This window comes from Taudactylus pleione, unplaced genomic scaffold (assembly GCF_031769625.1).
Source record: "Taudactylus pleione unplaced genomic scaffold, aTauple2 ptg000136l, whole genome shotgun sequence".
NCBI classification, from domain to species: Eukaryota; Metazoa; Chordata; class Amphibia; order Anura; family Myobatrachidae; genus Taudactylus; species Taudactylus pleione.
This window is the reverse complement of record NW_028284538.1, coordinates 2,132,566-2,158,552: the sequence shown is the minus strand read 5'-3', so window position 1 is coordinate 2,158,552 and position 25,987 is coordinate 2,132,566. Positions and strand designations below refer to the sequence as shown.

Sequence of the window (25,987 nt, the reverse complement as noted above, 5' to 3'; positions counted from 1 at the left end):
TCTCTCCACCTCCCACAATGCTGGTGGCCCCATGGGAACTGTGAGGTAGGAGCAGCGCGCTTCCTCTGCAGCTCCCCCTACAGCCAGCCCAGCCAGGAACAGTTGCCGGCTCAGGTCTCTTTACAAAAAAAATTATTGTTAAGCTGTGCTGGGATGGAGTGGTGGGTTTCCGAGTTTCTAGGTACTGGGAAACCCCCTTGCGTGCGCGTATGCTGTCAGTGGTTCTAATGTTATGGCTTACCAATATATAGAGAGAGAAAGAGAGAGAGAGTTAGTTTATTTATTGTTATTAATTTATGAACAGTTACTTAAATAGCGACTGCATGTTCTGTTGCACTTTATGTAGATATATAGATATATAAATATATATTTATATATGTTGGATCTAAATACATGTGTATATATATTTTTTTATATATAAATATATAACTATTTCAACATATAGCGTATATCTACATCTTTATAAACACAAACATCAAAGTATGCTTTATATTAAAAAAAGATGCAACACGTTTGTAAATGAAAACTTTTAAATATTTTTATTTCCAAAACAATAGCCAAACTTAACATGCAATACAGTAAATCAAAAGCAAAAAATCAAATATATGAAATTAAATTCATTATATTTCCAATGGAGGCCTGGATTGCCCTCATGTTTTCTGCAATTAGGCCCAATTCGTGAAGCACAGCCTGATGGAATTTGTGTCTCCAAAGAACATCTAAAATAAAAGTTAGACAAAATGTATAAAAATTACTAGAACCATAGTTATGCTTTGGTGTGTCCAGTTCTATACATGTAACCTTTCACGTGTCTTAGCAACACACGTTAAATGCTATGTCACAATAAACACATCTATATGTAGTGTTGCACGTCACATAACATACAGTATATTGTTATGTGAGTTTCTTGCTTATTGCTTTTTGAAAACAACTGAAGGTGCATACACACTTAGTGATTTGCTCCATTAAGTATTTGCCGAGCTCAACGTCGTTAACAACATTAAGCCTTTACAGTGAACAATATCGTTAACAATATTGTTCAATGACGTCACCGGCAGCATCCCTGAACACGCACATGATGATGTCGTCAGGTTTGCCTGCATGTTTAGGCGATGAAAGATATCGTTAACGATCTGCCAATGGTGACATTCATGAAAGCACAAACAAACAAACAAACAAACACACATTTCACTATGTTAGATTTTCTAGATGTTACATTTTGACAATACACTAATCAACATTACATGACACATGTTCTTTACCTCCACCTTCCAGCATTGGTCCAGCCCCATCATCTTACATCCTGGCTGGTGGAGTTCCAGGCTTGGCAGGGGAAAGGGCTAGCGGAGGGATATTAGGAAGAGCGAGGATATGGGCTGGGGAGACTGTTGGGGAAGGGGTCAAGGTGTGGGCCGAGGATGAGTATTGCACAGGGGGTGGGATGTGGGCAGGGGATGTGGTGGAGGCAGGGAATGGTATGTGGGCAGGGGATAGGGGGTGGGTAGGGGACAGGAAGTGGGGAGGGGATGGGGCCTCCCCCTGCTACCCCTCTTTCCCTCTCGTCTCAGCACAGCTGTTACCTGTAAAGACAACATATAGAGAACTATTAGCATTCTGCTTACATTTACGACATTACAAATACATTTAAAGTGATCTATCACAAACACAACACGTGTCTACATTCAGGGACAATAATACAACTAGGGGTAAATTTACTTAGAATCGAGTCTGGTCGAGTTTGCTTTTTTTTTTTACTCGATTACCTTTGCCGAAACTCGGGTGATTTGAGGCTCCTGAAACTCTCAAATTTACCAAGAAGTGAGTTTAGCTGAGAGTGAGATGGCCGATGGTGAAGCAGAACGAGATATCTCCCCCGAGTAGCAGGTTTTGCAGGAGATGACTAACCCGAGATTGCAGAGTCTTCTCTCTGCAAAACTCTCCCGAGCAAGCAGCCTGCACATATCAGTGAGATATGTGAAGGCTGCTTGTGTTCTATGCTGTTAAAAAACAGGTTAAATGTTTTTTTTTAAAAATGACATAGGGAGAGCAGCGCCAGGATGGAGGTGAGCATACAATCTTTTTTGCAGGCCATTCCACACGGATTCTACATTGGAGAAGAGGACAGAAACATCTGGTAGAAGGTAAGTATGTGTGATAGATGGATGTGTGTAAAAAATCTTTACTATTCACAGTGTGTTTGTTATGTCTTTTTTAAACTATTTATTTTACAGTGGGGATACGTCTGCTGGCGGCCTGCTGGCACTTGTAGTTCCACAAGTGCCAAAGGGAAGGCATGCTGGCACCTGTAGTCCCACTGTAAAATACAATAGTTTACATCTATTTTTCACTTTAGTACCCCCGTACCCACAGCCCAGGGGTGTGGGGATGAGCCCCGGGCTTCAGACCAAGCCTGGGGTTTGGGAGAGGGGGGACCCTTTTTTGGGGGTTCCCCACTTCCCCTGAGATCCCCAGCTTGGCCTGACCGGCTTGGGCTGATAATGCTTTGGCCATGGAGCCCCTTTAATAGGGTCTCCAGGCTGTGGCATTACAGGGTCTGGTGCTGGTTTTAATTATAGGGGGACCCCTACGTAATTTTTTCCCCCCTATAATTAAAACCAGGACTGGCACTGCAGCCTGGTGTTGGTTTCTAAATTATGGTGGAACCCTACTCATTTTGTTCCCCGTAATTTTAGGAAGCAGGACTGTCTGGCAAGTCTGGGGCTGGTTAAGCTTTAGGGGGGGACCCTATATAATTTTTTTTCTAACATTTAACCTTTTTCATCCTATTTACAGGCAGAAACATACATGGATCACAGTGATCTGTGTATGTTTCTGCCAAACTTGCAGATGACAGGCAGGTGAAATTATTTCACGAGTTTTTACAGGAGAGTTCTCCCATCTCAGAGTTTAGAAACTCTCTGCTTGGTAAATTCCCAAATCCTATCTTCACTATTGAAAAGGTTCTCGAGTTTAGCTGATGGTGGGGTAAAATTACTAAGAATCGAGTCTGGGAGAGTTTGCTTTTATTTTAACTCGACTAGCTTCACCAAAGCTCGGTTGATTTGAAGTTCCTGAGATTCTGAAATTTACCAAGAAGTGAGTTTAGCTCATACATGCCTACCCTCCTGGTTTTCACGGGAGGCTCTCGATTTTTCGGGTAACCCCCCGCACCCCGGAAGGGTAGGCATTTCTCCCGCATTCTGCCCAATTCCTAGTGAAGTTGGCAGAATGGGGAGAGTTTCTGCGGCGATCACGGTTCTCAGAGTAGGGGGCGGGGCCATGAATCACGTCATTTAGCCATGCCCCTATTTAAATTTAGGCCAATCGCAACAATTTGATGTGAAGGGGTGGGGCTTAATGACATGACCCGTCAGGCCCCGCCCCCATCACAGCCCATCTGCTTGTCCTCCCCAGGCTTCTCCCGGGGAGGACAATGAAAAGGTAGGCAACTATGGTTTAGCTGAGAGTGAGATGTCCGATGGTGAAGCAGAACGAGATATCTCCCCCGAGTAGCAGGTTTTGCAGGAGATTTCTCCCCCGAGTAGCAGGTTTTGCAGGAGATGACTCACCCGAGATTTGCAGTGTCTTCTCTCTGCAAAACTCTCCCGAGCAAGCAGCCTGCACATATCAGTGAGATATGTGTAAGCTGCCTGTAAAAAAACGTGTTAAAAGTGTAAAAAAAATTACATAGGGCCCCCCTAAAGCTTAACCAGCCCCAGACTTGCCAGCCTATCCTGGTTCTTAAATTTATGGGGAACAAAATGAGTAGGGTTCCACCGTAATTTAAGAACCAGCACCATGCTGCGGGGCCAGACCTGGTTTTAAATAAATAAAGACAATGTACAGTTATACTGTATTTTTCACACTACACTTACACTATCAACCCACCACCCAGGGGTGGTGGGGATAGCCCCGGGCTATCAGCCTAGGACAGGGGTGCCCTGGAGAGGGGGACCCCTTTATTGGGGGGGGTCCCCAACTCCCCAGGGATCCCTGGTCTGGGCTGACTAGCGATCAGGGCTGATTCTGTGGCTTGGGGGCCCGGTGAAAGGGCACCCCTGGCTGTGGCATCAGTCCCCCACTAGAAAGGGTCCAGAGCTGGTTTTACATATAGGGGTAACCTCACGCATGTTTTTCACCCCTATATTTAAAACCAGGTCTGGCCCTGCAGCCTGGTGCTGGTTCTTAAATTACTGTGGAACCTTACACATTTTGTTCCCTGTAATTTTAAGAACCAGGACAAGCTGGCAAGTCCGGGGCTGGTTAAGCTTTATGGGGTGGGGGCCCTATGTCATTTTTTTTTTTAACTTTTAAACTTTTTTTCTATTTACAGGCAGAAACATACATGGATCACAGTGATCTGTGTATGTTTCTGCCAAACACTCAGATCACAAGCAGGTGTATTTTTTTCACGAGTTTTTATAGGAGAGTTTTCCCATCTCATGAGAGTTTAGAAACTCTCTGCTTGGTAAATTCACGAATCCTATCTTCACTAGTGAAAAGGTTCTCGAGTTTTGCCGATGGTGAATTGAAGAAAGTTTGCTAACTCTCCAGTATTTTCCAGTAGCAAAGGAGAGCTCTCTCCCGAGTTTTACATTAGTAAATTTGAGAGTTTGCAAACTCTCCTAAACTCTCAGCTTAGTAAATGTACCCCTTAGTAAATTTACTCCGGTAAATTGAAGAGGGTTTAATATATCTCCAGTATTTTCCCATAGCAAAGGAGATCTCTCTCCCGAGTTTAACTCTCCAGAGATTGCTAACTCTCCCAAACTCGATTCTTAGTAAATTTACCCCCTAGTCCTTTAGAATGTAAGCTCTCACGAGCAGGGTCCTATTCTCTCATGTGCTTTTCCTTCCCTTACTTATACTATCATCTACTCCATACTCCATAAAACGGCCCGTAACCCTAGGTTTCTGTCAGCATGCTGCTGATATGAGTATTATAATAACCGCTACTGCAGGAACGTTTTTGAACCACGTCCTTGTCCTGCAATGTTTTGTACTGTAAGTCACAGTTGTCAATGTACTCTGTAAGGCACTGTGGGACCCTTGTAGCAACGTATAAATAAAGGATAATAATAACAACAGATAATAATGGCACTTCTCACTGCACTTTACAACATTCTGTGGTCATGGCCATGTGTGTACACAATATGGCTTATGTGTAATGATGCAATCTTTCATTGGTGTAGCATATAGTTTAGTGGAATGCCGGCCATACACCTGCACGATTTCGGGCCGATTACCTGATTTTCGACGCACTGTACGATCATTCATGTAGAAATCGTGCATTTTTAAAGTAGGATACGATCCGATGCGAGCTCCCGCAGCTCCTAAAACGGATCATATGATCAGATGTGCAGACCATATTATTCGTCGTATTCGTATGCTGATCGTGCCGTGTTTTTCACCATGTGATGCATCGTGCGTCCAAGCGTCCGAGCCCCGTCACTTGAGTGACAAGTTCCTGTTTATGCCCACTGCAGACAGCGCCTGAGTGGAGAGGAGCAGCATCGTGAGCAGCAGACACGATTGTGCAGGTATGTATAGTATTTGCTGCCCTGCAATGCCCACTGGTCACCAATGTTACCCCAGCAATGTCCACTGGCCACCAATGTTTTGCATATGCATAGTGGGCATTGCTTGGAGCCCTGCATACACTGACCACCTCTGTTTGCCCAGCAATGCCCACCCCTGTTTGCCCAGCAATGCCCACTGCCCACCTATTCCCCAGCAATGGCCACCGTCTACCTATTGTTTCCCCAACAATGCCCACTGGCCACCAATGTTTTGCATATGCATAGTGGCCGTTGCTTTGAGCCCTGCACACACTGACCACCTCTGTTTGCCCAGTAATGCCCACCCCTGTTTGCACAGCAATGCCCATTGCCCACCATCCACCTATGTTTTGGAACCAATGCCCATCGCCCACCCCACCGGCCATGTTTTATTACTGAAATCACGGAAAGCACATTGTGATAATGAATTGGATTTATCCCCCACCCCATAGCCAATTATATATATCTCAAATAAATATATATCTCTCAAATAAATTACACTGCAACTTTATTAATAACAAGTCATCAATTTAACCAAAACTGTTCAATACACCTTTTTGGGGGAGTTATTTTGAGTTCATTGGCCACCCCCACTGTTGGGGGTATAGAGAATATAAGTCCTCTGGGGGCCCCATTTACACAGTTCAATAGCCACCCCAACTTTTGGGGGTGTAGAGAATATAAGTCCACTGGGGGCCCCATTTACACAGTTCAATGGCCACCGTCACTTTTGGGGGTGGCCATATTAAAAACCACCAAATGTCCATTTTACTCCATTATTTAAATTTTTTTTTTCACCATAGGAATGTCTCTGGATCGTGAACCAGAATTCATAACTGGCTTTATCGAGCTATACAGGCACCATGACTGTCTTTGGCGTACCAAGTCAAAAATGTACAGCAACAAACAGAAGCGTAACCAGGCCTTAGTCAAGTTGTCAGAGTATAGTAAGCCATATCACTATGATGCATCATCCCTAGTTTGGGTGCGCAATATGATACAGAATTTGCGTACAACCTTCATCAAGCAGTACAAGAAGGTGGAGGATTCAAAGCGTTCGGGAGCCGGGACCGACAGCGTAATTCAACCCAGTATTATGACCTCCTCCTGTTGCTGGTGCAGCAGGATCCGGTTCGACCTTCTGTACAGATGATGGCTGAGTCAGGAGTGCAGCCTGCAGGAAGAGGATGTTGGGGAATCGGCAGAGACATCTTTTATAAGTTCCAACATTTTTAGATAAACTCCTCTTGCCACGACACTGTACTGTCCCCATTAAAATAGGCCATATATTCTTCTCTGACCTTTTTAGCCAGAGAAGTCCCGGTACCACCACTGAGGGGAACGGAGCAACCTCTTCCGGATTTTCTGGGTCTTCCACTGCAGGTGTGCCCAATAACCTTTCTGGGTGGCTTTCTTGCGCAGGAAGTTGTGCAGGATACAGCAAGCCATGACCACCCAGTCAATCTTCTCCACCTTTAAATTTATCGGGGTATGCAAAATCCGTAATCGGTTGCTCAAGATCCCAAAGGCGTTCTCGACAATACGCCTTGCACAAGATAGGTGGTAATTGAACACCCGCTTTTCATGAGTCAAGGCCCTCTGTGGGAATGGCTTCATTACATTTTCATGAAGGGCGAAAGCCTCATCAGCTACAAAAACGTAGTTTAGGCCATGTTTTGTAGCCTCTCTGGACGGCAAATGAAGGGTGTTAGTGGTGAGCCTCTCGTTGAATGCCATCTTCTGAAAGGAGCCACCGTTGGAAGAATGTCCGTTCTTCCCCACATCTACAAACAGGAACTCATAGTTTGCGTTCACCACAGCCATCAGGACAACACTGAAGTACCCCTTATAGTTGTAGTAGTAAGACCCAGTGTTGGCAGTGTTGGCAGGTGGTTTAAACCTAATATGCTTGCTATCGATAGCTCCTCCGCAGTTAGGGAACTGCCAATGGCTCTCAAACTCCTCCCCATTGGCTATCCACTCTTCCGTGCTTGTAGGGAACTGTGAAAGAAATTTAAATCAAATTTAAAATATGACATTTTAATTAATATTCTCTATTTACAGACTTGTGATATCCCCAGCAACCCAGACCTACACAGTGGAGAAGTTAGTGTTGCGACTCCAAACCCCACCTCACCAATATCCAAAAAACAAAGGCGGAAAACTAAAAATAAAGAAACTGAAGAAGACCCACTACTTTGCCAGGCCAGATAGGCCTTATTGAAACCTCCAGATGAATATGACCACTTGGCAGCCTATGTCAGTGCAGCGTTGCGAGAAATGGTCCAGGACCAAAGAATACAATTTGAAAGACTGACCTCCGAACTCATATTTAAGCAAGGCACTCTCTACTGACATCGGACACTACCATTATTACCACACCAGTAGTTCCAACCCCCCACTCACCACGCCAACACCCACCTACTATTCATCCCAAACATACCATCCACCAACGGCAAACTACCCACCCTACCCTCCTGATACCCCACCCACCTCCACCTTCAAAACTCATCCCTCACCCACCTCCTCCTACCATCCTGCTCCCCCAAACACCTTGTCACAGCGTGCCGGACACCGGCTGTCACTTATCGGGTCCGGCGGCGCTGGAGTCCCGGACAGCGGGCGGTGTGTCCCCTGCGCCCGCTGCCCATGTGTGTGGCTTCCCTCTGTGGTGCTGCACGCAGGCTGTCGCCAGCCAGGTCCGGCGGCACTGGGAGTTCCGGCAGGGAGCGGCAGACGGTGTTTCCCTGGCATCCACGGCTGGTGGATGCGACTCCCCCTGCTGAGCAGCTGTTGAATGGCAGGTGGCTGCGGCTCCTAGGAGCACGTGTGCCGACCTGTAAAGGAATTTAAAGGGCCATGCACAAGCAGTGGTGACGTCACAGTAGGCGCCAGATTAGCCTGCCTATTTAAGGAAGTCCCTTGGAACACTCCTGTGCCAGAGTATAGACTCCATTACCTTACTCCAGCGTTCCAGTGTATATCCTGTTAGCCGTTCCTAAACTTTGGCTTACTTGTGACTCTGATTTTGCCTGACCCTTGGTACTGCGTTTATATTTGGTTCTGACCTCATCTATTTCCTGAGACCCGCTTTTTGTCTGCTCCCTGGTACCGTATTGTCTGTTGGTTCTGACCCGGCCTGTCGGCTATGCTGAATATTCTCTACGCTCGATCCAAAGTTTCTCAGCACCTGTATAGGGGAACCTATCCTGAGGGCCGCGACCTGTGTGTCGGACGCAGCCAAGTCCATACCTTCTTACGAGGGTCTCTGGTGAATACCGCCGGCAGATTAGACTCTGCGCCTCAGGAATGGGTCACGCCAATTCCCTAAATACGGGTTGCTTCCATTATGTACTCGAGAGTTGCGACACACCTCCTCCTACCAATCTCATCCCCCACCAACCTCTTCCTACCATCCTGCTCACCCAACCACCTCCTCCTACCAACCTCATCACCCACCAACCTCCTCCTACCATCCTGCTCCCCCAACCACCTCCTCCTTCCAAACAACTCACCCAACCAATGTGTTGTGTGTTTTATCTTACCTTACAATAACGGAACTGCAGCACCTTCACGATAGCCTTGCACGTCTCCGGGATAATGCGTCCCAAAGCTTGAGCCGAGATGCAGGTCCCAAACTTTAAGGCCTCAAAGGAGCGTCCTGTAGCCAGGTACCGCAGCGTAGCCACGAGCCTCTCCTCGGCGGTGATGGGCATCCGAAACTTGGTGCCCTGCTTCCGGATATAGGGGGTTACCGGACGCAGCAATTCCTGGAAGGTGGTGTCATCCATCCGCAGGAAGTTGCGTTAGTCTGGATTGTTCTCCCTCATCTCCGTCAGCAGGGGCATGTAGGATCGACTCTCCCTTTAGCTGCGTCTTCAGATCTTTCGTCACAGGAGATCCAGGCTCTCGGAAGATGGAAGTCCAACGCCTACAGAAGATATGTTCATGTGGAATCATAAACTGTTATGCTTTAATCGTTTGACTTGAGTGCTTTGGCCAACTAGCCACCTTTCCGGTGGGAGTCTTGAGGGATTTTGCCCTGTATTTTTGCCCTACTTTGGACAACGATTGGTTAGTTTAACATAAAAAATAAATAAATTAATAAATAAAAATAAATGAAACAGATGAAAAAAAATGTTTACAAAAAGAAAAGATTCAGCAGGTTTTTTGTAGGTTTTTACCTCGGGTCAACGGGGTTTAGTTAGTTAGTATGGTGGCGGGCTGGTTCTTTACTGAGAACCGCTGTGGGGGGAAAGACCGGCAATATTGAAGCATCCATCTTGCGGCAGTATGAGCTGTGTGCACCCCTTCAACGCACTGGTTAGGCTGATTTCACCCTATTGGGGTCAGCGGCACCTCTCGACCGAGCAGGATGAATGATGCATTGGCATGGGTGTCGGAGGCCGCATCAGTTGCTTTGAAAGGGATAGTTGGCCTTGCAAGTTTTAAGTTCACACTTGCCCTTGTCTGGGATAGTTGGCCCTCGTAAGTTGTGATATCCTTTTGGCCTAAGACAAGTGGACGCTGGTTGTTTGCTCTTCTTTTTCTGCCACCATACCTACCATTGTAATTAAATAAAGCTGACCATTTATTTTTGAAATGGCATAACTTGGTCTTGTGTGTTTATTTTAGTTAAGTATAGTTTAAGTTTATGGGTCACATCTATCATCTGGCGATAGACAGTTTAGTGATAGTCAAAGATTATTAATCAATAGAAGCATTTGTGAATTCAGATTCAGTACCATGTTTAAAACAATGTTAAATATTAATTCTAGGATGATGACACAGTATGTAACCCAAATTTTGGAAGACAATTGTATCAGGCCTTTGGGCATTTCACAACCAATATCATCCATGACCTTTGCTGCCTCCCCGTCTGTAGCAATGCATGCCACATTTTATATACTACTGTACTTCTTTGTTCAAAATATAGGAAAATTGTCTCTGACTTTTTAGATCTCATTTATTAACTTGACCAATTGAAGACTTAAATGTATCTTATTAGCAATTCAAATGATTGCTTTTAAATTGTCTTTGATTTTTTTTTTTTAAAACACTAAGGGGTATACTAAAGTGTGGGATTTTAAAAGTAGAGATGTTGTCCATAGCAACAAATCAGAATCTACTTAACAATTACATAGCATCTTTTAGAAGATAATAGCTAGAATCTGATTGGTTGCTATCTCTACATATCCATTTGTAAAAATCTGCACTTTAGTGAAATACCCCTAAAGGGGGAGAAATGAAGTCTGATACTCGGCACCATTAGACGCAACTGTTTTATGGAATTGTAACGTGCACCTCCGTTTGCATAAATGTAACACGCCACTTTCTTACTGGGGGGGGGGGATTTTAACATATCAAAGTATCAAAGTACTCTCATTCTATCCTGTTAAATACGTACTGTGCACATTATACTATATACAGTAACTAATTCTATACAGAGGCCTATACATGCCATGAAATGTACTAACAGAGCGTACTGATCAGTGCATAATGCAACATATATATGCAGAAAAAAAACCTCATACGAGATCCCACTCTTGGGCACAGGGGCCGGTACATACACAATGAAGCCCTGCCTGGGCATTACCAGGCTTTCCTAACCTCTGATCTCATAGATGACATAACCCCCCGTAATGTCGCTAGTCCTGCCCCTGATCTTAGCAGAGGACATGGCAGGCAGTACATATTTAGATGGCATGCAAGTCTAAGGAAGAGGGGAGTCTTACACTTACTTAAACGAAGTGTCCCATATGACTAGACATATAACATAACTGAACAAACATGTCCACTTTAAGACGATTGAATGCCTCCTCTGGCCCTAAAAGGTTGCAATTCCTGTGGTAACTCACCTCCAGCACAGTCGCTGGACGGCTCTACAGCCAGGATTTCAATGCAGGATTTCTTCAGGATCTGAAAGAAGAAGCAGTTCTCTGTCTCAATACAAGTTTTAGTCAAGCAAAGTGGGAGCCACGTTATTACTGTTAGTACGGACCAAAGAGGAACAGTTTTCTCTAACTGGTGCTGACAGGAAGAGCAATTTTATGTGCGCTCCATCTCTGAACAATTTCATATACCATATCACATAAAATATACTTTACACTATATAGCAACAAAATAATGCAATCCACATCACAAAATAGCCAAGGGGTGAATTTCAGATATGAAAGGGGGTCACTTCATCAGTTTTACCAATGGAACTTTACTTAGAATTGTCAGTTGAAAATTCTTGGAAAAAGGGGGGCTGTCTGCTCCTCAAAGAAGAAGAAAAGTCATCTGCTGCCCCCACTGGAAGACTCATCTGCCTAAACTATTACATGAACATAAATGAAGAGCATTCCAAACAGGTCACAGATATGATTCGTTGGGAACAAACCTGAGGACAGGACCATCTGACGCAACATCGCTGCTTTCAAATTAATGGAAACTTATCCCCAAAAAAACGTTTTAAGCTTTAGGGGCCCATTTGTGGCTTATTCATCGTTTACGTGGGGTAACCGCAAATATTATTTAGTATCCCATGGGAATCCTCCCTGGTAATGGCCGCAGTGCATGCATAGTCAGTAGACCGCACATGTACTGGAGGCCCAGCACAGGAGTCCCAGCACATCACTGTCACAAGTCGCCGGCGTGATTTGTCACACTCCCAACACTTTGATGATCTCTCCTACTACTTCCGCATGCCGTGCGGGAACCACACCAACTGTTGCTAGACGATCTGGACGCCGGATGACATCGCACATTACTGGGAACATGGGATAATTGTTCATGGTTCTGATTGGTTCCTCTCCTTTTTTATGCCTAGCAGCATCCTCTTGGCCTTGCCGGCTATAGCGTCTCTGTACGTGCCTTTCCGGTTCCTGTTACAGTGTCCCGTCTCAGCATCTCGGCGAATCAAGCCGCACCACGGTCACCCAGGCCGCATCCATTCCTCCGGCTGTACTAGCCGCATCACAGCAAACCAAGCCGCACCATGGTCACCCAGGCCGCATACATTCCTCCGGTTGCAACAACATCAACGGCTGTACCAGCCATATCAATTCTTCCAGCGATATTCGCTGCAACAACATCAACGGCTGAACCAGCCATATCAATTCCTCCAGCGATATTCGATGCATCAACATCAACGGCTGAACCAACCATATCAATTCCTCCAGCATTATTCACTGCATCAACATCAACGGCAGAACCAGCCATATAAATTCCTCCAGCGATATTCTCTGTATCAACATCAATGGCTGTACCAGCCATATAAATTCCTGCAGCGATATTCGCTGCATCAACATCAATGGCAGAACCAGCCATATCAATTCCTCCAGCGATATTCTCTGCAACAACATCCCCGGCTCTGATTGGTGTCACATTAAACTCTGGTCTTCCTTGGAGGTCTGTGTAAACCTCTATTACCATTACTTCTATTATTAGTAAAAGTCCAGGTGGCCGCCTAAAGGGGAGATGTATTAACGGCGACATCGCCGTTGCGGTACATCCCCCCAAACTTCGAGTACATACCGCGGTTCATTACCGCGGTATGTACCAAGGATTTTGCAAAGGACAGCTCTCTCGATGAGAGCTGTCCTTTGCGATGCTGCCGGGCAGAAGGACTTCCGGGTTGAACACCCAGAAGTCCTTCTGCGCATGCGCAGAAAGACGCGGGCCGCGGGGGCTCATGGGAGGGATCTGATCGGATCCCTCCCAGTCCCGAGCGTCGCGCTAAGAAGCCCATAGGCTTCTATTGGGTAACGCCACCAGAAGGTGGCTTTACCTAGCGACGCGAAGCAGCAGAATACAGCGCATTCTGTTGCTTAATACATACGGGGAATGCGGTAAAACCCGCATTTTGCCGTTAATACATCTCCCCCTATGTACCGGTGAACATATTCTGTTCTAAAGGAACAGAGGGTGGCTGTTATTGGCAGAAAACCTCGCCTTCTGGTTCTGGGGGTTTACACAGTGAGTCCTGGGAGACCATAACAATAGCAGGAACGGGCTCCTTTCAGAGCCTCTTTCCCTGCGGGTGCTTTTTGTTACATCCGGGCGGTATGATCGCATCCTGCAATGCAATCATGGACGCTAGTATCGTGCCCAGTTCGCATTGCAAATGTAATCATTAATAAATGGGCCCCTTAATCACTATCAGAGGTGGATCACCATAAATAACCAAAAAACAAATTATATTTTCAATTATATTCATTTTTATTACTTTATGGTTTACTATTACCTCTCCTTTTTAAGGGGTCACTGCAGATGAATGTGACTTTTGCAAGGCTCTATATAAGTCAGCTACGGCAGAATTAACTTTACTCAAGTGTGTTTTAGACTATTTTAGGACACATTATTGAGTTAAAATAGTCCTAATTGATTGAGCTCAAATTGTGCTTTGATTAGGATATTACAGGGAAACATTAGCAACAATACAAACAAAAACAGACAATCTGACCTCATCTTCCTTCACACTCGTCCCCTTTGCTCCAGAAATGCACGCCGCCTCTCCTCCCAACTGATTACGTCCTCCCACTCCTGCCTCCAAGATTTTGCCTGTGCAGCTCCTTACCTCTGGAACTCTCTCCCTCTCTCTATCAGACTCTCCACCATTCTACAAAACTGCAAGCTGGCTCTCAAGACCCACTTCTTTGTCAAAGCCTTTCAGCTCTCATACTACTACGCAGCTCTATACTTTTTCATCACTGTCTACCCCATCTGTGTCACCCCTGACTTTGTTCCCCTCCCCTTTAGAGTGTAAGCTCTCACAAGCAGGGCCCTCTTACCTCACATACTTCTCTTCCCTCACTCATACTATCATCTACTCACAACAGTACCTAACACTTATTTGCTGACTCCCTGCTGCTTATTGTGAGTGTTATGATCACTAATGCAGCTATGTATATAAACCATGTCCTTGTCCTGCAATTGTTTTGTACTATAAGTCACTGTTTTCTTGTGTGATCATTTGCTTATGTACTATGCAAGGAGCTGCAGAACCCTTGTGGCGACATATAAATACTGGATAATGATAATAATATTCCCACAAGTATAGCACTGCATTTATGGAACTCTTATTGGTTGTACAAATGTGAGTAGATAGATATTGGAGCCTCATTTACAGTTGAATGACGAGACGCCTTGTTTGCATATGAGCAGAGATGCATCTACAAGATGAGTAAATCTAGTGTCTGTGCAAAGACCCAACAATCATCATCAATAACTCCAAAAGTGCGCTTGCCATTTATACGGGTGATACATTTACGCCTTACAGCTAGCGAATGAGTCACAGTTTGTGTTAATCTTGCCCTGTAACAATCTGGGAATATTTTGTACACACAGTTCTTTTTAGTTACCAGTGATCCTTAGATTAGTTTACATTATGTAGCGCGTTAATATATATACTCACTGAGTCAATAACGCCCTGTAGAGCTTGAAAGCCACCCGTCACTGGGAAAACATGGTCAATGCTGTCAGCAATTGTAGAGAGCTGTGGAATAGACAGGAGATGCAATAAAATGCTTTGTAAAGGAGCTCCAAACACTATGGGGTCAGTCCTACTAGCCACGAGTTCCCCCGCGGCACGAGTAATGCGGTTATATGTCGCACTCACGGTACCTCCAGACTCACAGATTTTGGTTCACAGCATGAGGGGGCACGTTGCAGGGTGCTGTTGCTGGCGCTTCTACGCCATTGCAATGGCAACTCACCCACCTTGCGGCTAGTAGGATTGAACCCTAAAAAGCGCCAAACCTTGTAAAGAGGATGGGTGTAGACTGACCCAGAGGAAGCAATCAGCTTTTAACTATAATTTTATAGCATGTATTTGATAAATAGGGGTGATGGGAGGCATAGGGGGAGAAATATGGGGTGATGAGAGGAATTTCTGAGAAAAAGGGTGAAATGGAAGAAATAGGGGGAGACTAGAGGAATAGAGAAAGATAACAGGAATAGGAGAAGCAATAGGGGGCGGGATGTACTAAAGGAAAAATGCAGTAAAAACCCAGTTTTCGGGGTCTTTACCGCATTTCCATATGTCCTTAGCCCTGGCCATCCTTTTTTTCGGCACGGAGGGTAACGCCAGAAAAACCAGGCTTTACCCTATAGAAGCCTATGGGCTTCTTACTGCACCCCGCACCCGACACTTCGCCGCCACCTTGCCGCCCCGCCGTCGCCCAGCGCTGGCCCCCACTCACCTGCTCTTAATGGTTGCCAGCCCGTGCTCCTCCTGTGTCCTCCTCCTCCTCCTAATCTTCTTCTGGGTGCAGGGAGGAGGAGGAGAAGCCCGGGGCTTCCTGCACATGTGACCAGCAGGATGGGGATGGGGTCCCACGCAGACCCAGTCACCTGGCGACGGCAGCTTCGCAAAGGGCAGCTCTTATCGAAAGAGCTGTCCTTTGCGATACTAATTGCATATGTTAGTACAAATGCGATTAGTAAGGTTGCGGTGACTGGTGGAATGGTCACCGCAACCTTAGTACATCCCGCCCAGGCGGAGATGGGAGGAATAATGGGAGAAATAGAGAAGATGGGAGGAACGGGGGAGACGGAAGTAATAGGGGAGAAAATAGGTGGAGACGGTAAAGAATAGGGGGAGAAATAGAGTGAGATGGGAGGAACAGGGGGGAGACAGAATGAATAGGGGAAGAATAGAGGGGGCAGTAGGAACAGGGGGAACAGGGGGAGATAGGAGGCATAGGGAGACAGCAGGAACAAGAAGGAACTCAGGGCCTGATTCAGAGCCGGACGCTCTGACAGAGCGCTCGCTCTGAATCAGGGCCGGCCTTCTTGTTTTTTAGAGCGGCCTCCTGGCCGCTCACATAGCTGTGGGTGACCACCCACAGCTATAGCGAGCGGCCAGGAAGATGGTCGCGATGGTCAAGACCATCTTGACCATTGGGCTTGCGACGAGACCCTTGTGGTAGGGTCTCATGGCCGCATGCCCCAGAGAGATTTCGGCTCTCACAGAGTCGGAATCTCTCCTACTGACATCACTTGTGATGTCAGTGGGGCCGCCCCCAAACAGAGGCATTCACATGGGAACGCCTCCGTTTGGGCAGTCACTCCCCCGGCCCGCCCACCAAAGGTGGTGTGCTGTCACTCAACATCGACAGCACGCCTCCTTTGTAGCGAGACCCGGAGCGATGGTTTGCCCGTCGCTATCCGGGTCTCGCGCATGCGCACGACGGAGCCGGCTCCGTCATGCGCATGCGCAGTGGGCCACCATCGACCCGCTCGCGAGCGGGTCTGAATCAGGCCCTCAGTTCCTGAACCTCTCATTAACTATGATGTAATATCCTGGGCCAAAATTTATTTTCCATAAGATAATTTTAATTTTAAAGTTCACTTTTGAGTGCCTTATTTACTATGATATGGAAATGATCAGAAAAATGAAAAGTCTCTTTGAAGATTTATTTGTGTAGCATACACAGAGCTGGAAAAGTATTTTATTGCCAACTGACAACATCATTGAACACTTTTATATATAAAATTGTTAATATCACATAAACCAATCAAATTATTGTTATACTCTCCTAATGGAAGATGTCCAACCTTATCATCATGATCATGTATCACCTTACCCTTTGATTGTGACTTATAGCATTAAAAATATCATTTAACCTTTGTGCAGAATTTCTACTTCCCTATTCCATAGGATGCTAGCTAACCACAGTATATCTATCTATCTATCTATCTATCTATCTATCTATCTATCTATCTATCTATCTATCTATCTCATATCTATCTATCTCATATCTATCTATCTCATATCTATCTTTCTATCTATCTATCTATCTATCTATCTATCTCATATCTATCTATCTATCTATCTATCTATCTATCTATCTATCTATCTATCTATCGTAGAAGTATAGAAGCCATTTTAGAATAAGAATCCATTTTGTTTTCAAGTATGCCACGTATACATAGAAAGTTAATGTACAGGACAGGAGTGAGTTAATTCAAATGCTAACTCCAGAAGTTACTGCGAGCTCATCAGTTTCACTGCTTTGAATGAACAACAGATGTAATATAAATATGAGTCTGTCTGTTAAATAAAGCAGAGAGGAGATGCTTGTGGTTACCCACATTCGTGTCCAGTGTCTCATCTCTCCATATGATCATATGTAGGCAGGGCCGGTTCTAGACATTGTGGAGCTCAGGGCGAAAGTTCTCAGTTGCGCCCCCACCCCTCCCAAAAAAACCCAAAAACTTTTCTAGATGGCGTTGCCATGCAGGCGCGAGCGCTTCCGGAAAGGGGGCGTGTTCTTCACCCCCAATTCATCACGCTGTGGGCCGTGACCAGCACTTACGAAGGTGCTGGGCTTCCCCCAAGCTCTCCCCTCGTGGCAAATAGTTGCCATGTGCAGTAATGCGCCTTACACAGTATGTCTTACACAGTAATGTCCTTTATAACACATTGTGCCACGTGTAGTAATGCCCTGTATAACACATTATGCCACACGTAGTAATGCCCTGTATAAGACATTATGACACACGCAGTAATGCCCTTTATAACACATTATGCCACACGCAGTAATGCCCTGTATAATACATTATCCCCAATTCAAATTACGCCACACAGTAGTCCCTTATTCATGTTATGACCCACAGTGGTGCCCCTTTTACACAATGCCCACATTAGTGCCCCTTATACACAAGGCCCCCAGTAGTAGTGCCCCTAATACAATGCCCACAGTAGTAGTGTCCCTAATACAATGCCCATGGCAGTAGTGCCCCTTACACAATGGCCCCGGTAGTGGTGCCCCCATGCAGTGCCCTCATTAGTAGTGCCCGCAGTGGTAATGCCACCATTGATAATGGCCACATTGGTAATGTCCCCTATAGTAGTGCCCCATTGGTAATGCCCCCAATAGTAGTGCCCACAGTAGTAATTTCCTCTATAGTAGGGCCCACAGTTGTAATGCCCCTTATAGTAGTGCCCCCAGTAGTAATGTCCACTATAGTTGTGTCTACAGTAGGAATGCCCCCTATAGTAGTGCCCACAGTTGTAATGCCCCCATTAGTAGTGCCCCCAGTAGTAATGCCCACTATAGTAATGCCCCATTAGTAGTGCCCCCAGTAGTAATGCCTCCATTAGTAGTACCTCCAGTAGTAATGCCCACTATAGTAATGCCCCATTAGTAGTGCTCCCAGTAGTAATGCCCCCCTATAGAAGTGCCTCCAGTAGTAATGCCCCCATTAGTAATGCCCCCCTATAGTCGTGCCCCCAGTAGTAATGCCCCCTTATACCAATGCCCCCAGTAGTAATGCCCCCTATAGCCATGCCCCACTATAGCAATGCCCCCAGTAGTAATGCCCCCCTATAGCCATGGCCCCAGTAGTAATGTCCCCCTATAGCCATGCCCCCAGTAGTAATGCCCTCCTATAGCCATGTCCCCAGTAGTTATGCCCCCCTATAGTAATCCCCCCTATACCCATGCCCCCAGTGCTGGTGCTTCTGAAAAAAAAAAATAGACTATTAAAATACAGACACAATACTTACCTTAAGCCCCATTCCTGCGTCCGCTGCCATCCGGTCCGACCGCGGCTCCACCACGGATGTATGGGAGAGACATCATGACGTCCCTCCCATAGTGCTCTCTGCGGGAGCCGGAGCTCAGGAGTCAGCTCTGGCTTTCGGCTACCGCTGCAGGGAGGGAGCCGGGTGCCCGCTGATAACAAATATCAGTGGGCGCCCGGCAAATGGAGCTTCCCTGCAGCGGCTAGCGGGTGGGGTTCAGGGACCGGTGCTGTTATTTTTTCTTGTGGGATTTTTTTTTTCTTACCTTCTGGGGACTCAGTGGCACCCGCTAGGAGCCGGCACTCCGGCCGACAGCCCTGTTAACCCGCCCCTAGAACCGCCACTGTATGTAGGCTATAGCAGACAAAGCCCTGTTGGTGATCAAGAACTCAATTTATTAGCCATAGCTATTGACCAGATTCGACACTATCTGTCTGTCTGTCAGACCGTCCGTCTGTGTGTGTGTGTGTGTGTGATTTTCTATAGCTCCACCCCCAGTAGTTCCATCCACAGTTCCTTAAACAGGAATAGAGAGATGGGTGGAGCAAAGGGAAGAATAGGGGAGCTGGGAGGAATAGGAGATAGATGAGTGTTATAGGGGGAGATGAAAGGAATAGGGAGAAAAATAGGGTAAGAGAGATGGGAAGGTGGAAGAAGAGAGAAAAAAAAAGCCCCAGCACAATAGCTAACGACCCAGCAAATGACAGGTCCAAAATACTAGTTGCATAATATTACTGTTGCAAATCCCCAGATAGACCACATCTAGAACATAAAGCACAGTTTGGGCCACCTCACTATAATAAGTACATACAGTAGGTGAACTCAAGATGTTAGAAACATTTGTTGTGTTTATGTTGGAAAAAATTTTGTAAAGGTGACCTTACTAATATGTGTAAAGGTGCGTACACACATAGCGATGTACTCACGATCTGACCTGAGGCACGATTTCCCCTGAACTCTCCCCAGGCAGCTCCCCGGCAGTCGTGGTCATGATTTGGAGTAAAAAATGTCCAATCTGACTTAAGATCTATCGTGCACCCAGTGCATTGTGTCCCAGATTGGCATATATATATATATATATATATATATATATATATATACAGTACATATATCCAATAAGACATTACATCTGTAGCTATAATCACAGGACATCATGTGAGTGATTGATCCTATGATTGCCCCCATTTTTAAGGTAATTCAACATGAACGGACAAATGATTGTTATTAAATTGCTGTAAGACAAATGCAGGTTTAGATCATTTGAAATCAGGTTGAAAATCCCTCAACCTATTCATCCCCATTTATACTGAAAACTGGTCAATACTCATCAATCTGAATGGCGTTCCCCTTCTTTAATTGGGGGAGAACATAAAATACTGTATGTGTTTCATTTTGGCAACCAAAAGACAATAGTAATAAAATAAATACATGTTCTACCAGGGAGGGAGAGAGGGTTGGCGGTGCCCTTCGGCCCGGGGACAGTGAATCTCCGGCAACGCTGCTTCCGCTGCCCTTAGCATGCAACCCCGGGCCCAGCAGGCATTGCAGCCCGGGTGCGCTCGTGAGCCACGAGAGCGATGACGGAGGCAGAGAGGGGGATCCAAGAGACACGAGTGCCGGGGACTGGGAATCCGCGGCCGCGTCAGGCAACATATATAAAGCGGCCACAGGTGCAGGGACACCTGGCCTCCCTGCGGAGCTCCCAGGGCCTGCACCAGCCGCTGTGCCTGTGGTTGCCATTTTGGGGGCTGCAGAACTGAGCTCTGCAGCTCCTATAATAGCTGCCAATAATTCCATTGCTCCTGGGGTGCCCCCTGCAGGATCTGCAGACTATCTGCAGTCAATTAATATTCAATGTTCAATGGCAGCAGCTTATAGTTTTCCGGCTCAGCCTGCACCTATAGATTGTAAGCTTGCGAGCAGGGCCTTCCTACCTATATATCTGTCTGTTATTACCCAGTTTTGTTCTATTAATGTTCTAATTGTAAAGCGCAATGGAATATGCTGCACTATATAAGAAACTGTTAATAAATAAATAAATTAAACTCTCACAGGGCTGTAACTGGTCATACCTTTTCCACTGTTACCACAAGCATACCTCTTTTCCCGGTTTTGCCTGCAATCAGTGCTGCTAGGCAGCCATTTTTTTTCTGCATCCCCTGCCACCCTTTGGTTAGTTTCCATCTTCCTTCGCGGTTTTCCTCCCATCATGCAGCGCAAACCACATGGTCATTAGGCGCATTGCATGGTTTCGCGCAGAATCCCATTTTTTCCGCAATCGCAGTGTCTTATCCATCGTACAACTCCCTTGCCCCAGCAGTTAGTTAATTTTCATACAGGAAGTCGGCTTTTTCTTACCCGCTGCATCTACCCAGCAGATATTAGCCGTGGAAGGCTGCTTATGGGCCACCCAGTACTTGGTTGCATACTTAGCCTTCGCCAAGCTTGCTGCAGCAAAATGTCCCTGCCTCGATGACCATTGCTGGCCCTCCTGTTCCACTGTTATCTCGGACCACTCCAGTCCCTCCTCCCATCCATTCACCTCAGCCTCCTCCTCCCCTACCCATTATTGATTCTATGTCGCCCTCGGAATTGAATGTGTTTATTTATTTCCACTCACGAAGTTCTACCTGGAGTTTCAGCTGCACCTCCAGTTCCAGAGGAGGTAGTGTGACGCAAGAGAAAGGCGGTTCGTGATGAATTGGCATCAGCATCGGTTGTCGTTGTCGAGGCCGAAGGAATTTCTGCAGGTATTTCGGAGCTTCCAGGCCAGTCTGGATCTGGTGAGCATACATTTTGACAAGTTTCAAATGACAGTTCTTCATCTGATTCATCTGTTGGCAGCGAGTCCTCGGGATCCCCAAGGCGCACACGGAAATTAACAAAATTAATTGCGCATCGCATTGTTAAGAATACGGCAAAGAGTAAAGGTTCAAAGGGCAAGACAACTGCGCCTGCTGAAGCGGCCCCATAGTCTGATAATGGTGCATTGTGCCCATACGGCTATAACTAGGGGTTTGAGGAATCAGAGAAAAGATAGATAAGATAGGGATTATGATGAAAAATGTAGTCGTAAGCGGGATGGGAATTCAGTCATGCCTTTAGGTGCTAAGAACGTAGAGGTGTGTTTGGAAGTTACCCAGCATAGTAAAACTCTCTAGAGAGTCATTTGCGGAAGCCAAACGTGGCAGAGAAGGGCAGCTCTGGATGTGCCAAAGGGTAAGTGCTTTGCCTTCAATGATTCTAAATGTACGAGAGGAGTGAGATGTTGTTTTCGACACTCATGTCGCAATTGTGGGGCAGGGCACCCAGCCAAGGACTGCAAGGTGGGGGTGGTAGTGCCCAGTCAGAGAGTTGCGTTAAATAGGGCAAAAACGCCTATTGTTATAGAAGAGCACGGAAAATTAGTTTTTGTTAGCAGGTTTTAGTTCAGGTTTCGTTGCCCATTTCGCCCATTTTAGTCCTTTTCAAGTAATTGCTCGCAGGAATCTCAAGTCGGCGAGAGAGTCACTGCTGGTGGTGAGGCAGAGGGTGGAGACGGAGATTAAATTGGGACGTATGAGAGGTCCTTTTGGTGTTGAACCCCTTCCCGGCTTGTGCATTTTCCCCCTTGGGATGGTGCCCAAGAAGTTCCGGGTAAATTCCGTTTAATCCAGCATTTGTCTCATCTGCGGGGGGAGCTCTGTCAGCAATGCCATTTCAGAAGAGCTTTGCCCGGTGCGGTATCAGCTGTTTGATGACGCACGGAGTTGAAATTCACAGCTTTGGCCCTGGGGCATTCAGGACAAAATTGGACATTGAATCGGCTTTTCGGCTACTGCCATTGCACCCCGATTCTATGCGCTATATGGGTTTTAAGTTGGAATATAAGTTTTACATTGACAAGTGCCTACCAATGGGCTGTTCTGTCTCCTGTGTCTATTTTGAGAAATTCAGCACTTTCCTTAACTGGTGCGTTGTGGTGAGCACAGGACAGCATGGAGTCGCCCATTACTTAGACGATTTTCTCTTTACAGGTACAGGTGACAGCAACATTTGTCGGGAACTTCTGTTTTCAGCTAGCCCATTGTTTCATGCTTTGGGGGTTCCTATTGAGCGGGAAAAGACGGAGGGCCCCATTTTTTGCTTGTCATATTTGGTTATTAAGGTCGATAACAGGGTGGGATGCTGCCGCCTCCCCGCAGAAAAGGTCCAGAAGCTGTTGGGGCAAATTGAAGAAAGTTTTCGGCTAGACAGGCTCAGGTTGAGGCAGGTTTCTATCGCTTTTAGGCTCTTTTAATTTTGCATGCCAGATCATCCCAATGGGGCAAATTTTTTTCCGTAAGCAGGAGAAATCAACGGCTGGTGTGGTTAAGCCACATCATACCATCCGCCTCTCTAGAGAGATCAAGGATGATCTCTGAGTGTGGTTTTCCTTTTTGAAAAATTTTAAACGTGAACTTTTATGGCCTTCCAGTGCGTTTTTTTAATTCTACTCTGCAATTATTTACTAATGCAGCCGTTTTTTCTGGTTTCGGAGCATTTTTCAGGGGGAGTGGTGCACTTCGCATTGGCCGCCATCATGGTTGGTCCGGGGTTTCACAGCCAACCTATTGTTACTGGAACTATTTCCAATAATCGTGGCTATGGAGCTTTGGGCCACCGGGTTGGCAAATCAAAGCATGGTATTTTGGTGTGATAATTTGGGAGTGGTACACACTATTAACAATCAGCGTTCCTCTTCCCCTCAGGCTTTGCAGTTCTGAGGCATTTAGTTCTAAGGTGTTTGCAATTCAATATAAATTTTTCAGCAGAGCATGTGCCAGGGGTTGAGAACGAGATAGCGGACACTTTATCACGTTTCAACTTTACTAGATTTCGCGCTTTGGTGCCTGGGGCTGCCCCCATTGGCCTAATATGTCCTCCTTATGTCTGAAAGATTATCGAGCAGGCATAGCCGGGCTGGCATGTAAGTCTTTGGCACCATCTACTTTGAGGGCATATACATCTGCGTGGCCGGACTCGGAGTCATATCGGGCTAAGTATGGGGATGTGGGTAAATCCCAGGAGGATTGCTTGTTAGCATTTGTGTGGGGTCACTATGAAAGGGGTAGATCTAAGTCAGCCATTGCTGCTGCAATAGCAGGTATTTAAATTCTATCTAAGATTTATCAGATCCATGATCCCACCAAATCTTTTGTGCTAGCCAAGGCTCTTACGGGTTGGGCCAGGGATAGACCTGCCCCCGCTGATGGCCGTAGGCCCATTGATTTGAGCTTGTTATGGGACCTTATGTCAGCCTTGCCATCTGTGGCTTTGAGCAAGTTTGAAGCTTTGCTTTTCCAGTGTGCTTTTTCTTTTGCATTTTTCTGTGCTTTTCGGGTCAGCGAGCTGGTGGCGGTTAGGAAGTCGCCGGCCTGCTGTCCCGAAATGTACTGATTAAGAAGGAGTCAGTCCTGTGCAAAATCCCCCGTTCTAAACTGGATCAGATGGGCCGTGGGAGGTGGGTTTCCCTTAAATCCCATGCTATTCCTGACATCTGCCCTTTGCGCCTTGCGTCCCTTTACAGCCAATCTAGGCCCGCGGGGGGGTGAGTAATTTTTAGTTTATTTAGATTTTTTCCCCCCTTACGAAATTCCAGTTTGCGGAGGTTTTCAGAGTTTACTTGGTTTAGGCCTTAAGAGCGAAGAGTATGGTACTCACTTGTTTTGCATTGGCGCTGCTACATGTGCTGCGGCTGAACGTTTACCAGCATCTGCTATTCCGGAAATTTGCAGGTGGAAATCAGCTGCTTTTATAAGTTATGTTTATTGTGATAAACTTTGAAGTTGCGCTGTTTGCGCCAACCAAGAAATGTTGCTTACCTGTCAGATCACAATTGGCTAAACAAGTGGTCCACGGGAAGTTTTTACGTTTTCTTCTTCACCTGGGTTCTATAATATTGTCTGTTGTATGTTTTAGTAATTTGCATGGTTTTGGGTACAGAACACTTTCTGACGGTTAGGCTATTTTTCTTTTTCATCATTCACGGGCTCTGCAGAGCAGGTGTGGCTTGTGGGCCATTCCTGTAATTTTTGGTCTGAAAGGCACCCCTTTGGCTAAAAGGCAGTTATATTGATGGGGGGTCGCAGAATTAGAAGGCTTGGAATCCGAGGATTGCTTTGGGCGTCCATCTTAGAGTTGTTGTTTAAGCAGGAACAGCAATGGGGGCGTCCCGACTGGTTCACTTTACATTTAGGAGGCAATGATGTGGGCCATATTAAGGGCATTGAGCTGATCCTTCGGATAAAAGAGGATTTAAATACGGTTTTGTCCCATTGGCCGAGGGTACATGTAGTGTGGTCAGAGATTGTACCCAAGTTCATCTGGAGAGGCTCCAGAGATTTAGCGGCTTCGGACAAAGACAGGAAAAAAGGTGAATATTGCGGTGGCTAAGTTCGTGATCGCTGCCGGGGGTGTTGTGGTCAAGCACCCATTGTTGGTTCTTGAAGGTCCGAATTATTTCAATCTTTGATTAGCTGGTTTTAGGTTTTTGGGTGGCAGGCTGCAGTTCGTGGAACCTGACATTGGCGGGAAGGCGCTACTAACCATCAGCCACATGTGGCGTAAGTGGCCGTTGTGGGGCACTTGCCACTTTGAAGGATGGGGAGTGGGTCCTACCTATGCGTCCTGGACAATCGGGTGCTTTCTTTGCGGACTGTGCCAAAGTAAGGGGCGGTGAGACTTGCACAGCGCAGGTTACGCATATTGAAAGGGGGGCGTTTTAGTCGTCCCCATGTCATGGTAAGAAGTATTTGGCTGGAGCTGGGTTGTGGTAGTGCCTTCTTTTGCCACCCTTTAGTAAAATAAATTGCAGTTAATAAATACATTAATTTGATTCGAACCAAGCAGTTGTTGTCAGTGTCGTTATTTTAGAGTTAAGCTTAGCATAAGAGGG

At 46.1% G+C, this 25,987-nt stretch overlaps 1 protein-coding gene across 2 annotated transcripts in view; it reads right to left on the bottom strand.

The window, feature by feature from the left end:
* Positions 1 to 532: 532 nt before the first annotated feature.
* Positions 533 to 25,987, bottom strand: part of LOC148522897 (anthrax toxin receptor 1-like) — a 66,931-nt gene continuing 41,476 nt past the window's right edge. Inside the window, exons 8-11 of one of the 2 annotated variants that reach the window (XR_015878480.1) lie at positions 14,956 to 15,036; positions 11,417 to 11,477; positions 1,263 to 1,580; positions 533 to 719 (exon numbers count right to left, since the gene is read on the bottom strand). Coding sequence is in view for 1 of the 2 variants with exons in the window: in XM_088473490.1 (XP_088329616.1) it covers positions 9,449 to 9,489; positions 11,417 to 11,477; positions 14,956 to 15,036 (183 nt within the window). In the remaining variant the exon portion in view is untranslated. Of the gene's footprint in view, positions 720 to 1,262; positions 1,581 to 9,349; positions 9,490 to 11,416; positions 11,478 to 14,955; positions 15,037 to 25,987 lie in introns of those variants that run through there. The other variant, XM_088473490.1, reaches the window with a different exon arrangement.